Source organism: Petromyzon marinus, chromosome 17, assembly GCF_048934315.1.
Source record: "Petromyzon marinus isolate PM22_M1 ecotype Great Lakes invasive population chromosome 17, UKy_Petmar_22M1.pri1.0, whole genome shotgun sequence".
Taxonomy (NCBI): Eukaryota; Metazoa; Chordata; class Hyperoartia; order Petromyzontiformes; family Petromyzontidae; genus Petromyzon; species Petromyzon marinus.
In genome coordinates, this window is record NC_133683.1 from 15452608 (window position 1) to 15471515 (window position 18908).

Below are 18908 nucleotides of genomic sequence, written 5' to 3' on the forward strand. Positions count from 1 at the left end.
TCCTGCTAAGGGGCAGTGGTTACCTCTTCAGGTGTGGCATATGGAACATCCTACTCCTCACCTGGAAATCGATTGGTGTCCTGGAGTCGATTATTGTTTTTGCTAGAGATATGCAGTTGAACACGTAGGCTAATGAACGTTGATTACCATATAAATAGCCCAAATGGCAATGGATACCAATAGTCACATTAATATGCATTCATTAATCCCCCCCCTCCTCCCACTTCGCGCAAGAAGAGCGGACAAGTGATGTCATCACATCTACGCCTCTATTTAAGGAACGAAACAGGTGGACTTCACAAATCTGGATGTCGCCTGATGAAGCTAGTTGTAATTACTGGCGAAACGTCGTACTCAGATTGGCAATGTCGTGGGTTAGCTCTCCAACACACCGGTGTGCTGCGCTAGTAACGAATTGGCATGTTGTGTTTACGTGGCAAACCTTACTAATTGGCTGTGTCAGCTGGTGGCGAGTTTAAAGACGCATTTATATATTTACGCGATCTAACCCAAACAAACTGTACTATAGAGATATGTATGTCATCTCTCCGGTAGTTGTATGATTCTGTTTCTGTTGCGTGCTCTCATTCCATCTTGCTCTCTCAGGACCGCTATTTGTGATTCATCAATCATCAACAACATCTTTGCTGCTTGCATGTTCCCATTGTTACGACATATTCAAATGTTACCGTGTTTATTTTCCTATAATTGTTCTTCTCAGTAATGAGTTCACAAAGTTTTGTGCATTCTACCTCTGGTACTTATCCAACACCTTTTTGTGCAAACAAACGACTTGGGACCCGATATTTTGTTTTCACCACTCTGCTTTTATTATCACGAATTACTTTGTAAGTTGGTTTATTGAAGGTTTTCTTTCTTCTATGAGCTTTATATAGTTTCACACATTGCAATTGGTATGGAGACGTCAAACTTTACAGAGACACGTTCACAGTGGGCACGTTCACACACGGCCAAGTTGATACATCCTTTTCCTACCATCCTGGAATCGTTTTCAAAGACTTGCAATTTTAATCGAAATTCGATCTAATTTCGTGGCTATCAATAACCTGCGGCATTAAAACCCTTCTCGTTAGAATATCACAAGTACAGTCCGAATCAAACCCTGAAATCAATCCACGATTCCGCGGTATTGATCTCACTTTAAAAGGTTGCTTTTTTCACTGGTAAGACGGGTAAGACGGTTATAAATCTGTCTCATTTCACAGCTTTGACACATTCCAAGATAGTACTTGTCCCGGGAGACACTGAGCACCACCACTCCCTGTGATGTCACCGTTCATCGCTCGAGGCATTAGATTGGAAATATTTCTATGAAGACTGAACCCCCCTGCGCTCGCTCTGTATGTACGAGCGCTTACCTCGAAGTTTTAATTCACACATTTTAGTCTTTGAAAACGGTACCTTCAGAACTGCGAGATTCGTTTCTCCCCAACATTCGTGTTCACATGTTAACGACACTTAAAATGGGAATGCAGTCAAGTACTTGGTTAAAATGGTACGAACAGGTTACAGCTCAACACGCCATCACAGAGAGTAAACGACGCACAAGGATATTCCACATTCCGTTGCCGGGGCCCCAGAATGGCCAGTGGATATTCAAGGGTCACCGCATCAGAAAGCCCCAAATTGAACAACAGCAGCTCCACCCCACGTCGGCTGTCATCTCCCAACGTCTCATCGCGTTCTCGGTTTTACTGAACACGGCGCGAGACAAGCGATGGGCGCGTGTCGGGGAGGAGGCGTAGCAATCAGGGCCCTTTCTGCCGACTTCTCACCCGAGGACTCGCATATTGCCAAGAGACGGATGTGGGTTGCTCCACACAGCCGTCGCATGTGTCTGTCTGCCTGCTCAATAATCGATGTCAGGAGGCGATAGGTTGACATTAGGGTTTCCAGTTTATAGGTGGAGTCATTGAAAACTAGAACAAGTGATGATGATAAAGATGACGCATCAGCGTAGACTGTATGGTCTCCCTTACAAAAAATACTTGTCTGAACCGACTGTCGCCTGATGCTCATGCGTGGGTGGTATGCATGTATATTGTGTGTGTTATGTGTATGTATATTCACGTGTGAATGATGTACACGTGTACGTATATGTGCACATGCATGAGTCCGGCAAAAACAACCCCCTACCTCCTCATTGGTGCCGGACGACAACGCTGTGGTGGACAGTGATGTGGGGGGAGGGCCTATTTAGATTGGCCGTTCTCCTCATGGCGTTTGTAACCACCACAGCGGCCAAATGGGGGCTCTGGACGGGTGCAAGGGGCTGGTAACCCTTCCAATTTATTACCACAAAACCACGACTGAAAAATTAAATTAATAAACTTGTGCCGAAGGCCCCGGGGGGGACAGGTGTGTATGACATCTCCTGGCCAAACCCCATTTGGCGGAGCCAGGATACTGAATCCTTACCCTCGGGGCTCCTCCAGAAACAACAAAAAACACTGCGGGTGACTACGTGGAATGTTCGAACGCTCACTGTGGAGGAGAGGCTGCCACGCCTCTGTCGTGAGCTGGACCGGTACCACCTGGATCTCTGTGATATTCAGGAGGTCCGGTGGACCGGCTCTGGCTTCTGCCAATTGAAGTGGTGGACAGTCCTCTACTCGGGGCAGGAGACTACAAAACAACAGGGAGTGGCTCTTCTTCTGAACAAAAGAATGAAGGGGGCGTGGGAGCGTGGCGGTGAGGTGTGGGAAGTTGTAAGCCCCAGGCTGCTTTGGGCTCGCCTTCCCATCAACCAGAGGCGAGGAGTGGTGGTCGTGGTTACTTATGCCCCCACCGAAGACGAACATCCGTGGAGGCATGCAGGCAAGGCCGACGAGTCAGATGCCTTCTATAACCTCCTGTCACAGGTGCTAGCTAAAGTGCCCCCTCGGGATAGAGTCATCTTGTTGGGTGAATTCAATGCCCGAGTTGGTCATTATGCTCGCACCTGGTCTGGAGTAATTGGAAGGTATGGGCCAGATCAGTTCAATAACAACAGTAGGAGGCTGCTATATTTGTGTGCAGCCAATGGGCTTGTAATTACCAACACGCTGTTTCGGCATTGGCGCATCCACACAACATCATGGATGTATGTCGGGTCCAAGCAAGAACATCTGCTGGACTACATAGTGACGGAACAGCGGATGCGGGCCCATGTCCTTGACACCAGGACCGATCGTGGAGCTGATCTGCCCACTGACCATCGACTTGTGATCTGTAAGATGCGCCTGCCATTCTTCCACTCCGGTGGTGGGTGTACACCCAGGACCCCATTCAAACCCATAGTGGCATGGTCTCAGCTAGCTGATGAATGTTGCAAGCGAGAATTTCATCATCGCTTGTGGCTGGGGTTGACATCGTCCCCCACTCCTCCTGATGTCGAGGGTAAATGGGCGAGGTTTAGGACTGTTGCTCATGCAGCTGAAATGGCTGCTTTGGGTACACAGTCCAGACCTCCCTAGAGATCCTGGCTGCCAGAGGAGGTGTTCGGGATGGTTGAGAAAAAGCGACAGGCCCACTCTCATTGGCTACAGCATCCCACGTCTGAGAATGAGGAGGCTTACCGCAGCCTTTAATTGGAGGTTCAGAGAGCCGTGAGGCTCTGCAAGGATGGGTGGTGGTCGCGGGTTGCTGACGAGATGGAGCCAGCCTCAATGGCCCGCGATCACAAATCGCTCTTTAACTCCATCAAAAAAGTAACCTGCAATGCCATACCTATTACCATCATTAGGGGAAAGAACGGTGATACAATCTCCGACCCCCAGGAACAGGCTAGCAGATTTGCTGAGCATTTCTGTGAGGTCCTGAGGGAGGGGAAATCCCTCAGCCTGGAAACAACATGGGACAAAGTGGGAATGACCCTGCTGAGGCTGCGGTGCCTCAAATATTGGAAGAAGTCACCCCCTGTGAGTGGCTGGCTGAGGTGCCATCTGTTGAGGAAGCACTGAAGGCGATCCGGCGTCTGAGACCAGGAAAGGCACCGGGCAGAGATGATCTCCCAAGCGAAATACTGAGGGAGGGTGGAGTTTGTGCACAGACTGCCCTACATGAAATCATAACAGTCTGGACTACTGGACGGGTTCCGCAGGATTGGAAGGATGCCCTGGTGTTCCCCCTCTTTAAGAAGGGGGACCGCACAGATTGTAACAACGACAGGAGCATCTCACTACTCAGCGTGCTGGGAACGGTCCTGGAAAGGATTATTCAACATCGCCTTGCTAGGCACGCTGAGGAGAGGCTTGTGGAGCCCCAATGCGGTTTCAGGAAAGGGCGGTCCTGGACAGATGCCATATTTTCTGTCCGTCTGCTACAGCAGAGGTGTAGGGAATTCCAACAAGACCTACATCTCTGCTTTATTGACCTGGTCAAGGCCTATGATACCATCAGTAGGCCTGGGCTCTGGGTTGTATTTCGTGCTTTCGGAGTCCCTGACCTTCTGCTCACGACTATTAAGGACCTTCATGATGGTGAGCGGGCCTGGGTAAAACAACATGGCCGGGAGTCGGAGCCATTCCCTGTACACCTTGGAGTGCGAAGAGATGTCCTCCCACATTATTTAACATCTATTTCGACCATGTAGTTCGCGACGCCTTCAATAGCTGTACCGGAGGAATTTTCATCTGGTGCAGATACAATGGGAGGCTGATCGATGCCTAGGTGCGGTCAAGGGATGGCTCCCTACTGCTCAGCCATGTTATGTATGCCGATTATCTGGTAATTGCTGCTCACTCAGAGGAGTTGGAGGCGCTGCCGCTGAACCTGGAGCGTGCCACTAAGAGATGGGGCCTTACCATCAGCCCCACCAAAACTAAGCACCTGCCTGGGTATTTTGCACCATCGGACACGCCACCCCCACAACTCCAAATTGGTGATGGGGCAGTTGTGGAGAGAGTGGAGAGTTTCCCATACCTGGGCAGTGTGCTCATGACCGGCTCTGGTTTAACAGCAGAGGTCTCACTCCGAATCAGTCGAGCGGCATTATTCTCATCAGTTGCGTAATGCTGTGTGGAAGCTACCTGGTTTGTCGCTCCGCATGAAGCTTCAGGTCTTCTCGGCCACAATCATTCCCTCCCTTCTCTACGCTTGCGAAACGTGGGCCCCCCTAATGCAACAACGTCGCCGGTTAGAACCATTTAGGCTGGCCTGCCTACGATCCATCCTGGGTTTAACCAGGCTGGATTGTGTGAGGAGCTCACATATCCTTGAAAGATCTGGACAAAGTCCCATCAGTGAGCTCCTTCGGCAGGCAAGGCTGCGTTGGCTGGGTCATGTAGCCCGCATGCCCAGCCACCGCATGCCTAAACAGCTTTTGTTCGGCCGGATAGAGAGGGCTAAACGGGCACGGCACGGGCTAAAGAAGAGATGGAGTGATGTGGTACAGGAGGATGTGGAGCTGAGTGAACTTGCCGATGACTGGTACCAGCGGTGTCAAAATCGGCCTCTGTGGAGAAGGCTCGTGAAGGACGCTACTGGGCAGTTGGAGGCAGTCGCCCTCCAACAACAACGGAGGGCGGAGGAGCGACGCTCACACCAACGAATGGAGCGACAGGTGGCTAAAGCACAGCAAGTTGGCACAGTAGGGGGCCCAGGTGGTGCATCAGCCAGTCGTCTCGGTCAGTCGACCCTTGGCATCTGGGTCTGCCCTGTGACCTCCTGCCAGCAGGCGTTCGACACTTCACGTGGCCTCAACGTGCACATAGCCTGGCACAGGCGTCGTGGTGGCGTCACCGCCACTTATGGGCGAATGGCGGTTGTTGTTGCACATGCATGTATGTCGCTGTGACTATGCATGTGCGTATTACATTCGTGCATGTGCGTGCGTGCATGTATGTATGCGTGCATGGATGAATATGTGTACGTACGCGCGTGTTTGTGCGAAGCCCGTCCGCTGGAAGAAAAACATCCTTCCGAAGTCACTGTCGTCAAATTCCAATCGCCAAACGAATCCACCTGCAAGGCGTTGTTATCACCTGAGAACGGGGAAACCCCGAGACGGGAGTGTTCGTAGCCACCTCGACATTTTATATACGACGCGACACTGAGTGCAAGGACACGGGCAGCAGTGGAGGGTCATGGCTCGTCCTCTGTCCCTGATGCCGGCGGCGTCTCATCGCGCTCCCTCGCCCGCCGAACCCCTTGTGGCTGCGTTCCCCACGAGTTCCACTCACAAAACCGGGACAAGATGGTAAGAAGTACTGCGGCGGGCCATTTGGCCGTGAAGGCAATGCGTGGGCCACACACGAGTGCTCAGCCCAGGCCAAAACCCCGCTAAGATGTTTCTAGTCGCGGCTTTTAATTGCTTCCGTGTTGTAGAGAAGAAGAAGATCAACCGACTGGTGTTGGAATGCACTGCACATGTCACGTTCGAATTGATAAATGAAACTACGGTAATGATGCGTAAACCACCCTCCAATGCGACAATGCTCCTCATCCACGCGAGATAATGTCGGGTCGGCAGGACCATCGAGCAAATTAAGGCGTGCCCTCCACGTCTTAAGTTCAAGTTGATTTCGTTCAAACTGAGCTAGAACTCAGGGGACCAGCAAGAGGCCCATTTGCAAGGGTGAGCCCGGGTCACCGAAATGACAAATAAATAAATCTAAAAAAAAGTTAGAGCAATGAGGCAAATATAAAACAGAGATAAAAATAATGACTGCCAATTGCAGCGGGGCAGGCGTGTAGATTAATGATTCGATGACATTTCACGATTCTGGGGGGTTTGCGATTTAAATCGGAAAAATAAACCGATGGCTGTTTATTTTTTTAATTCCCCCAACATTGCGGTGAATATCGCGCCTAGAGCGGCAGCGGCGTTCACCGCGCACACCCCCCAAAAGCACAAACGAGGCGGACGACGTCGACAAGAATCGATGGTCAATTCTTCGCACGTGTTGTGAGCGTAAGTACCGACATCAATTGATGAATCCACACATTGCTTCACCACAACTAGACAAGCAGCCTTGGGGGGGGGGGGGGGAGGAGTGGGGGGCACCTGACGTTACCAAACTTTTTGGAGAGGGCGGTTGCCACAATCTTACCACCCTACCCCCACCCCCTGTGTGTTCTGACCCAGCGCAGGCGGAAACATCTCCAAGTCCCCGATTGAAGTGGCACCAATTACGTCGGTGACCCCCTTCCTTCGTTAGTCACCAACTTCTAGAGCTGCAAGGGTGCCCCCCCCACCCCACCAGGGCTGCCCACTTGAATATTCCTCGGACGTGCAAATACGATCCCAGTCTCACGGTTAATTGGTGACCCCGTGTGCCCATTTGTGTCTCCAGTGCTGTGAATAATATCCCAGAGGGGCACAGACCCGCAGCTCAGTGCCACCCGGTGTGGCCAGACCGTGTTGGCACCAATTTCCTTGCGTGGCCAATCAAAGTGAATTGTTATTCGTTGACCTTTTCAACCGAGTGGAGGGGGGGTCATCGCGCGATTTACTTGTATTCGCCATGTGAAGGCAATTGGTGGCACAAAAGTTGAGTTACCTCGGGCGAGAACTGTTTTGCTCTGGCCCTTTTGACTCAACGGCTGAGGGGCCTGACGTGAGAGTGGCGCCACCCAGCGTCCTTGACCCCCCGCCCGCCAAAACCCCTGACCACGTGCCCAAAATTGCTCCGAGCAACGAAGGTGAGAATTGAGCCACGGGCCAAGGGAGTGGCTCCAGGTCAGGCAGGCAGCGAGCTCCGCGTGGTGGATTTGGAGCCTCGAAATCCACGCAGCCACCGAGGAGGAGAAGTGGACGGGTGACAGTAGCCCAGCCACGGATGCAGCAAACATCCCCCCCCCTCCTCCACCGAACCACATTAATTAATCACTCGCGCACCTGACCTGCGTAAAACAAGTTAAAAACAAGTTTTTTTGTTTGTCAAGATGCAAGGTTTCCAACGAAAAAACAGGGGGCTACAAGTTTGTGGTGAAAAATTAAAGCGAGAAGTTTTCCAGAGAACTCTGGTAAAGAAGCCGCGTTAGGGGTAGGTTGAAGAGGCAGGTTAAGCGATAAGGCAACAAGGCATTAAAGAGCAGTTGTCACCGATGGATGTGACCGTTAAAGTAAAATTAATCAAGAGGAAAAGGGCATCGCGCGCTTCATGAGAACGACTGATGAGAGGCAAAATTAACTTCGAAGCGGAGACCGAGAGAAGGGAAAGTGAGCAGAGAACAGCGGAATAAATGGCGGTGAGACGACAACAACGATTTCGGAGGCCACTACTGGACAACAGCAGCTCTGGGGAGAGGAAGGGATTAAAGGAAATTGGAGGGAAGCCCTCACACAGCGGTTAGAAGTTCCTGGCTGGCGGCGACGACGACGTCACCTGCACTTTCAACACCCTTGGCGGAGCTCCCTGCGCGCGTTACCTGGAGCCATGGCAGACCACTGCTGTTGGGGATATGGGCAAGTGGATTGAGGGTGGAGCACACGAGCCAACCACGCGATCGTCGTTCTATCCCTAGCGCTAACCAGCTAGCCCAACAAGCCTCCCAGTGCTAGTCCTCACCACTGGCCATATCTCTAATCGGGCAGCCAAATGCTTGTACCGGAATTTTAGTGGCACGAACTTTATCCCTAACTCCACCTTTGGTGCTTAAGCCAGGCGCCATTTTCACTTCAGGATTGCTTCTCAGGTGTTAGAGTTCACCACACCCCGGGGGCAAAGGCAAATATTCGAGACGAGACTCACAGTCGAACAAAACAGAAATAACAGTCGAGCCCGCTTATCATTAAAGAGTGAATCTTACAAATCCCAGTTTCACTTTTGTCTTTCTTTCGAACAATATTATTGTCTTTTTCGAGTTTTTTTTTCATTTCATTTCATAACATGCCGTGAGAATCCTTCACAGAACACAATACCATTCCCAGAATGCGTAGAGACCGCACAAAAGGGTGGCACACATTTCGCGGTTGAAACACGGCCAGACACGGTGAGAAATGTCCATCGCTCTCCACGCTCTCGGTCAACGACCCCTCACACGCCTTGCCGTTCACTTCAACCACGCTCTGTCCCTGCAGCCACAAAAAGCTCGAATACGTTTACAGTTGCTGCCACGGGCAATCGTCGCCTGTAACGATCGTCCATACTTTATCGTGGGCAACTGGGATGGCCAACTTCCAATCAGATCACAGAGACACGTGATTCCCCCGAGGTTGCGTGCTCTGGAGAGTTATCGTCGTGCCAGGTTTCCGAGGTCGCTCGGGGTAAACGCGTTGCCGGTGATGATTGCTGGCAACAATTGCTCTCAAATGTTCTCAGTATCGTGGTCGAAGGAGCCAGGTGCAGTCCTATAGAGGAACACAACTCTCGCGGACAGACAGGGCGAGATGATTGTGCAATCAGTTTACAATCGGGTCCGTTCGGGTTGTTGACCGAGAAAATATTTCCGCACCCACCACACCTGATTGTATAACATTTGTGATGGCTGTGGCCACTGGTCACATGCCTACTCGTGTCTAACAAAATATTCAGTGATAAATAAAGCCCTGACTGAAACCATCAAACCCATCGCAAGTCAAAGCATTTCCTCCGTGGGCGTCACGGCCATGGCTGGAACCGAGCAGCCCCCACCGGTGTGGATTCAGCGCTCAAACCCTCGCTGTGCCACGCACAACCACACCTACACACGGAGCCAATTTTAAATCCCTGAGACTCAAATAGACGCCCGCTTTCCGAGGTCCCTCTCAGCCAGGGCCAAGGAGGACACCCGGCAACGTAGCCGAACCGCGGCCCGCCCGTTCACAACGGGAGCGTGTGAAGATGCCGTACGGCTATGTCGCCATCTCTACTCGGTCGAGTAACACAGCGGTCCCGCGTGGCCCCGTCCACTGCCGTACATCGTTGTACCCAAAGTACGGACGGAAAGACACCAAAGGGGAGCCTTTTCAAAATTGCCACGCAAAAAACAGCGCACCTCTCGGTGTCACGTCAATGCTCGCCGTTCCACTGAACGTCCCCTTCAAGCGGACGGCGCGCTCTGTGACTCCCTCTGCCCCATGCCACGAATGTCGCACACGGGGGTAGCGTCCATTAACAAACAAAACAACAGCGGCAGGGATCGGGAAGGATTGCCGCCCAAGGTGCCACTCCCGAGGGACGTTGCCAGCCGAATGTGGGGCTGATTTGCTAAAAATGAAGCTAGCAGTGGCGACTGGTGGCTCAAATGTTTTGGTGGGGCGAGGAAGGCGCCTTGCCCTGGGTGCAAACATATTTGTTTTCATACGCTTCCACTTCTCCGCCGAGTACTTTGAACCTGGGTCACTCGGGTATCGCAGCGTGTCTGGAATTCTTAGCTTGAAATCCTCTCGTCCATACGTAAACATTCTATTTTGACCACAGTGCCGCAGAATGCCGCGCGACGACATGCCCCAAAATTGCGATGCAGTCGGAGCCTCAATTAAAACCAGGGCCTACCACAGTCCGTGGCCTCATTGACGTACATAAATGTCTACCACTGGCTGAGAAACGTAGAGCAATTAAATATATATGGGCATCTTAATGCCTCACGGGAACCACTGAACTCTCTCAAATAAAAAAATACGGTCTTGGCTGACCCATAGTAGGGGTGCAACATTTAGATTCAGGAATCACATTGTGATGTGTTTATATTGTTGTCAATGTCGTGGCCGCTAGTGGCTGGTGGGGGGGAGGGCATCACACAAACCCATTCCCACATAGGAATCGGAAACACATTGATTCTCACACGTGAAATTTGACGCAAGTGTTGTGAGCTTCAGCATCAATACTAATCCATGTATCGTTAGACCCAACAGCATCAATATCAATCGACATATCCTCAGACCCAACAGCATCAATATCAATCGATGTATCCTCAGACCCAGAGCAAGCACCGAGCAGTAGTAAAAACTAACCATCACCATCATCTTTACGTAGGGGGCACCACAGAAATTAGTCCTCTGCTAAAATCGCGACGGACATGGCAGGCAGGAGATATTCTGCTGAATTTGAAGAGTAAAGTGTATGTTTATTATAATTGCTGTATTATTAAATATTAACGCATACTTTCCGCTGTTAAAATACCATCTACAGTACATAATTAATTTAATGTGCTATGAACTTTAAAAGGACTCGACCTTCATCCAGAAAATAATTTATGGGGCAGAGGTGACCACCGTGAAAGTTTGCGTCTCAAAACCGGTAACACTCGTTTAGGGAAATGACGTGACGGCCAAATTTACTCCTTGACCAACAAAATCCAACATAGGATCGGGACAAGGGTTTATGGATGTTATTTTTTTATTAATAAGTTACATTTATGATGCAGTGAATGCAAAGAAGCTACTTAAAAAAAATTAAAGTTCGAGACATCGTATTGATTCTTAAGACATCTAAGTCGCCTTGGGGAGGACACGTCGCAAGAAGGGATGACGGAGGGCACGTGGCTCGCGACTCATGACGGGAAGGGGCAGCTCAAGCAGGGACCCGCCTAGAAGCACGCCCCCGTGGAGATGGAGCGATGGAATCAGCCGACGTGCAAACGATTCGTGAATCCGTTTAACACGTAGGTTTTCGCGACCAGTATTATTCACAATAAAGGTTTTTGGGTTAGATCGCGTAAGTGTGTGTCGCAACCCTCCACCACCGACACGGCCAATCAGTAATAAAATGTGTCACTTAACAAAACGCCAATTAGTTACTAACAATACCCCCCCCCCCACCTCCGCCTCTGATCTCGAAACCTGATGGGGTTCAATGATGACGTCGTCCTGCGCTATTTAAGACCGGAAGCAGGTGGATGGCTTCACTATTCTGGCAAATGGCCCGAAGATGCTGGATGTAATTACCAGCGAAACGTCGTACTCAAATTCTAAATGTTGTGGATTCACTCTTCAAACAAACCGGTGGGCTGAAGAAGTAACTAATTGGCGGGTTTTTTTTACTGATTGGCCGTGTCGGGTGGTGGAGGGTTGCGACACATTTATACATAACGCGATCTAACCCAAAAACCTTTATTATGGATACGTGGATCGTTGAGACGGCAATCGTTTGGGGGTCGACCTTCATCCAGCAGTGGATAGATGAATGTTGATGATGATAATGATCGACAACAAATTGGACCACAGTTAAACTTTGCCAACAACACACGACCAGGACGGGCCCCTGATTGTAAACCCCGTGTTTGTGTGAAGACTAAGCGGACTCGGGAGGGGGGGAAGCGGTTGGCTACGTACGGTGCGAAAGAAGTTCAACATACATGCAATGACATCCAGAGAACACAGCGGCTCGCCAAATAAATAATACAACCAGGACTTTCTTGGGCAGGGACTAACGTGCAAGTACCGGACAGCAGCAGCGATATAACCCACGGGAGATAGCCCTGCTCCTGACTGCCCTATTCCTGGTGTCGTTCTCGAGCGCAGGTGGTGCAACTGCACCGGGGCCCAAGCACAAGAGGGGTCCAGGGGCTGAGCAACAAATAGGGTCAAATTACTAAACTAAAACAATTAGACTTTTTTATTTTACCAGGTAATGCCGACCGAGCTCTATATAGCTACGTAGCTCTTTATCAGAAGCGACCTGGCCACAAATGATAGCTCAACGGAGTGGCTCATCGTGTGGACGTTTATAGCAGTCAAATACTCTAAACGCGTGTTTCTAAATGTGAGGGAGGCAACCGCAGGACCCGGAAAAAAATCCACTCGACCGCGGGGAGAGAGAGAGATATGCAAACTCCAATGATACGAGCGTCAGGCCCAGGGTCAGGATCGAACCCACTACCTCATGAATACCAGGCGAGGTAGTTAACATCTCACCACCGCGGAGCCAGCGTGTGGATGGAGAGCTCAATTGTATTCCTTGCACTGGGCCACGTGCCACCCACTCTAATGCCACTGCTCCATATATTTACACACACATAGTAACATTTACATATATTTGCATAATTTATAAATAAATACGTATATAATATGATGTGTTACACAGCACACCGTTTTTCAATTTAAAATCGCATATTTGTATATATAGAGGGAGATATGCGTCTTGCATGTTAAACGAACGTCTTCACAATGGTAACTGTAAACAGACTCCAATAGACAAAAAAACCACGACCAACACACGACCGACCGCCTTGCACATTAAATTCAAGTGAAAATTTAACATCTTCGCCTGTGTAACCCTCCCCACGTGGGTTCAGCAGCCGCGAATGAGCCACGTCCATTGGCTTCGACAGTAAACAACAACACGCACACACTACGAGACACGTGCGACGAGCGTCTGGGCCCCCTCCCGATGCGGTTTCGCAACTCCCCCACCCAAGATCGATGCCCGATTCCACAGAGGAAGCCGCCGACGAAAGCTCTCATCGCTCATCGCTCGGAGCCTGCCGAACGGCAGCGTGCAGCCACAAAAACTTCCCCAGAACGCGCGATGCAACTTCGCCCTACCGCCTTTAACGTTGCAAGATTTTAGCGTTTCTAGAAAATTATTTTAATTGTTCGTTTGTTGTTATTGTTGTTATTGTTCGGGACGACGCTTTGATTTCACGTAGCGCTCGAGCGGGCATATAGACAAAGACTCCCCCCCCCCCCACACCGTATAGCCTGTAACAGATTGTAGGGGCAAGTGCTGTTAGAGAGCACCTATGAAGGCCGGAACGGTACACGAGAGGGTGGGTGGCCAGCACCACGCCTGACCGCCTTTGTATCCCAAGTGGCGATGTTCACATCGCACCAGGTACTCAAGTGAGGCCGAGTCGACACAGGGGAGGCCCAGGAACGGCTGAAATGCCGGGTCCGTAGCGCAGCGCGCTAACCGCTGCACTACCGCTACACTCGCTCTCTGAGAGGGATCTCTAAGCGGGCGCACATGGTCCCACTATAGGGCACCACGTATAGGATACACCTATATTGTACCACGTATAGGATACCCCTATATTGTACCACGTATAGGATACCCCTATATTGTACCACATATAGGGTACCCCTATATTGTACCACGAATAGGATACCCCTATATTGTACCACGTATAGGATACCCCTATATTGTACCACGTATAGGATACCCCTATATTGTACCACGTATAGGATACCCCTATATTGTACCACGTATAGGATACCCCTATATTGTACCACGTATAGGGCACCACGTATAGAGTGCCACGCACACACGCATGGCCTGGGATTAATTCCAGCCAAGCCTAGTTGGCTTGGCGACCCGGGAAAATGCCTGCACCCGGCACACCACGTCCAGTACACCTACCACTAGAACCGTGGCCACCGCTACTGGTCACCTGCCCGCTGCAGTTAAACCGGCGAGCCATAAAACGTCGTGGGACTACAGCCACCGGGCGCCCTCACGTGCAGCGACACACAACGCATTAAACACAAGACATTAAGCACAACCTCGTGGTCTTCTCCGGGACAAAATTGGACATTAGAACGCCAGCATTTGACTCGACACCCACCTGTGCCCGTGAGGCCTACAAACACATTGGAGTAATTGTTGCACAACATGAATAATGTTATAGCGATGTTTTTTGAAGGAAATAATCACTGGGTCTCAGGAAACCAGAAAGCTTTCTGCATTGGGATGTTTGGGCAAGGAATGTTGTAATGTTTTTTGTTTCTACAAAAAATTTGCTATTAAGGAATGTGTTCTCGCATGTGGGAACGAAATCCGGAGGAAGGACACGAGGCGATCACGACCCGCCCGCCAATTCCTGTGGTTCACAACCGGAACGAGTTTGCTCAAACACCGCCGCCTGGTGGCCACGCCGGCTGCCCGGGATGATTCCGGCCCAGGTGCCGGATTCTCCTCGTTGCAAAAGTAGCTACTACTACTACACGTAGCCACTACGTGTGTAGTAGTAGCTACTACTACATAGTGGCTACGTGTAGAGTAGTAGTAGCTACTACTACTCTACACGTAGTGGCTACGTGTGTAGTAGTAGCTGCTACTACTACACACGCAGTGGCTACGGGCCCCGCACTTTCAAGGGCCCCGCGCTAAATGCCTCCAAGCTATCAATTTCGGTTCAGTGATTCTGCACTTGCTCTATTACTATAGTATTATACCGCCTTCAACTTTTATAAATAACTGGGTGTTTAAGATTAACGATTTGTCGTATTATCTGGCTGTATAGCAAATTAAAAAATACAATTACTTTACTATGCAAGTTAAACATTTGTGTTTTTATATATTTTTTTCAAATTTAGGGCCCCTTTATAACATCATGCTACAGGCTCCGCACTGGCTTCATCCGGCACTGCCCCCCCCCCCCCACCCAGTTGACGAATTACCAAATACCGTGCGAAGTGAACGCCTGCCCTGCTGTCAAGCGCGTGGGTGTTCAGCACTGGCGTGCAGATGCGACCACCTCCTCCCAGCGGGGCATGCGGTGCGGACAGACAGCGCGGGGCACGGCACGGAATCCCCCGACGGGCGCGGTTCTGGCTGCGAATTGGAATTAGAAAAAAAGTCCACCGCGGCCACGGGGACATCCATCACGGCGAAATACCGCGAGACGCCCCGCTTCGCGTGCGATCCGCTTCGCGTGCCATCAGCATTGTTGAGATGCCCAGGGCGTGAAGCCGAGAGGGGTAATTTTTTTTCAGTCTTTAGTCCACGGGGGCCGCTCTCCTGCCAAATGCCGTGCAAACGTTGGGGGAGGGCGCCGTATCGCCACGACGTCGCTCTTCTTCTGTGCGCGAACACACGAAGGGGGGATTGGATGCCAGCTCGTCGCGGAAGCAAGTCGTGGGCGCGGAACGATTCGTGACGATTGTTGCTGAATCACCACCACCACCACCTTCAGTCACGATGACTGCTAACAGAGGCGTCGTCGTTCCAGCCGCTAACGCTACCACCACCACCATCATCGCCTCCGCCGCCGCCGCCATCATCGCAGGCATCGTCACATCGGCTACAATGCAAGCCGGTTCAGTCACCTGATTGACGTCCAGAGTAATACTAATAATAAATCAAATGTATAATGCGCATTCCATCCTAGGATCCCAATGTGCAATGCATGGGACGCAGGAAACAAAAACAGAACCAGGGCCAAACGATCAACCGAGAGATGGAAGGCCACTTTAAAGAGATGGGTTTTTAAAGCAGGCTTAAATATACCTACCGACTCCGATTGCCTGATTTCAAGTGGCAAGGCGTTCCATAGCTTAGGTGGTAATGAATCTCCGCTGTTAAATTGCCGGCTTGCGAACAAAACAAAGTCACAGATCACGTGGGGTTCCAATGTAGGTACCGGTACATATTCTTCAACACGACAGAGCAGATTCGGATTTTACGCCTAAACACAAAAAAACCCCACACACACACACGTTGATAGACACTTTGAATAAACAAAAGGACCACTGGCCCAAGACGATGATGGGTTTATAAATCGCATTCAACGTTACATAATTTAAATAAATTAACGTTTTAATAAGGCTCTGTAAAACGTACTTCAGACGTTGCTCGGCTCTATGCGCTGTCACACGCACAGCAGGTGCGTGCCCCACTACCTACCTACGGGAACGACGCTACCCATGGCTAAAACGATCTCCATCCGAGGGTATAAATGAGAGTAATTATCCGTTCAGGTGACTCTGTCGAGAAGTCACCAGTGCTTGCCCCATGGATAGACTCCCCACTTCCCTCCAATGTTTAAAATGTGTGGTATTTCCACCGCTGGTGCTGCAAGCCTGTCAACCGGAGATGAGCACGCAGCCTCAATGCTCGCGTGAGATCGCTTTGAAAGCAACGCCACGATGAAGCGGCGTCGTCTTCACCCCGACGGGGCCGGTGAGGTCAACTGCAATTGGCCGCACGCAGGCCCCACGCATCGTCGAAGCGCGATCCAATTAAACGCCGACATCGCTAGGGACGAGGAGATTTTACGAGCGACGCAGGATGGAAGCGTCTCACTAACGTCGCGCACCAAGGCAACCGACAAAGGGTTTTCACGCTCACAAATCACCGCGAAACGACACGACACAGCGGACCGTGGTGGCAGGCGGCTCCGCACGCGGGAGACTATTTGTTTTTCATTAAGTGCAGTCGCAGACATCGAGCATAGATCTTTTTTTTCTTTCATTTGTTTTTGGTTAGAGAACTGATGGCCCATGCTGCCGACATAAAGCACCAGGCTGAGAACAAACTTGGCAGCGAAGAGTGACGGGATGACGGGGGTGGGGGTCTAGCAGCAATCGGTGGTAGGCTTTCGCAGAGGGCGATAGGGTGGGACGATGGGTAGTGGTGTGGGGCAGTGGGTGGTAGTAAAGGTGGTATTGGGTGACTGAGTGGGGCAGTAGGTAACAAAGTTGGGGAGTGGGTGGCAAAGCCGGGCAGTTGGTGGCAGAGGAGGATGCGTGGACAGTTCGATGGCTGCAAGTGGCATAGCAGCGCCCTGAAGCCACCGGGCTGACAAGGCCACGTGTGCGTCCGTGCATCCTTCACACATCGGGCTTTGCGGGAGTGCAGTCAGTGAAGGCTGGAACATCGCGGGGGTTAGAAACAACGTCCTTAATGAGCAGAGTGCCTCGATGGCGGCACTCACCGCCCTGGGAGATCTGTGCACTGGCACCCAGACACGGCAAACTCGACTTCAAATGACTTGTGGATCAGCTGCGAGAATAAACCACGCTGAGCCCACGAGGTTCCGTCAGCTGTGACGTTAACACTCGCCGGGGCATCGCAGAATCTCTCGCCAAGAAATCCGCGGGGACTTGGCCCGCTGAGAGCCGCCCGACCTCCAAGTCGGCCGATAATTATCGTCCATCGGCCGCAATTCGCGAGCCACAGCCACGGGTGCCATGTCAGTGAGACACCACTCAAGTGTATGCTCTCACCACCGCCATCACCACCGCCAGCGTGGTCAGCTCCACCTGAGACCCGCAACTGCGGCGTGTGCAGGGCAGCAGCAGCAGCAGCGTGACACGAGCCATTCTAGCTCACCGCACTCGAACTTTAACATTTCCTTATTGCGCTCTCAGAAGTCCTCAGCAACGCAAGGCCTCAGAGTTTCCAAACGGACGAAACAACTACGACGATGGCGGCGACGTCGTCGGTGAACGACGGTGGCAGCAGCCCCACCGCCGCAACACCCACAACACCACCTACCCCACCACCGCGCCGCCGCGCGCCGAGCGACAGACGCCTGAGCGCCAGCGCGTCTAGAAGCCGGGGATGTGGCAGTAGGCCTCGAGGCCCGAGAAGAGGATGTAGATGAGCCAGAGGAGCACAAAGAGCGCGCACGTGAGCAGCTTCTGGCGGCGCGGGCCGCCCAGCTCCCCGCCGATGGATGGGCGGCGGCGCAGCATGAGCACGGCGACCGAGATGAAGGCGAAGATGGTGAAGAGGGTGACGGAGAAGGCCAGCGTGCCGGCCTGCACGCGGAACGGCTCGTCCTTTGTCCACCTGCGCAGCCGCGTGGATGGAGAGAGAGAGACGCGGCACGGCAGCGCCACGTTTACGTCGCTCACGGGCGGAGATCGTTCCCACTCCCTGGGTTCCGATTCGCAAATTAGGGTCCTACCCGCCCCCTCCATCTACCCCCTGTGGCCATGAAGTGGCGGACAATAAGCGAAAAACTATATTACTCTTGATGAAGTTGAATGCAATCAAGATATAAGTTTGTTTATTTGAAGTCAAAATTAGCCAACCGTGCTAATCCGCGTCTCTGATTAGCACGGTTGGCTATGTAAAGTGCCAAAGAAGTTCAAAATCCGTACATAAGAAATATTTGAGTTATTTTTTGCCGTGTGGTTTGAGAACACGGGTGATATCTTACGCAAAGCGATAGCCCTCAGGGCGTGCAGTGTCCTCGATGACCCCTGTGTGGCCCGTGGTGTCATCTTTAGTTCCAGGGTAAGCCCAGCTCTACGAGTACGCCACGGATAGATAAGAGGCCCTCGTTGGTGTGCCGATGCACAACGAAAATGACAA

General features: G+C 51.4%; 1 protein-coding gene across 3 annotated transcripts in view; it reads right to left on the reverse strand.

Moving 5' to 3' along the window:
* Positions 1 to 806: 806 nt before the first annotated feature.
* LOC116943285 (sodium/calcium exchanger 3-like) overlaps positions 807 to 18908 on the reverse strand; it is a 74728-nt gene continuing 56626 nt past the window's right edge. For all 3 annotated transcript variants that reach the window (XM_076067659.1, XM_032956006.2, XM_032956005.2), the window contains one exon: positions 807 to 18380. In XM_076067659.1, coding sequence (XP_075923774.1) covers positions 18137 to 18380 — 244 coding nt within the window. In that variant the 3' untranslated portion in view covers positions 807 to 18136. The remainder of the gene's footprint in view (positions 18381 to 18908) is intronic.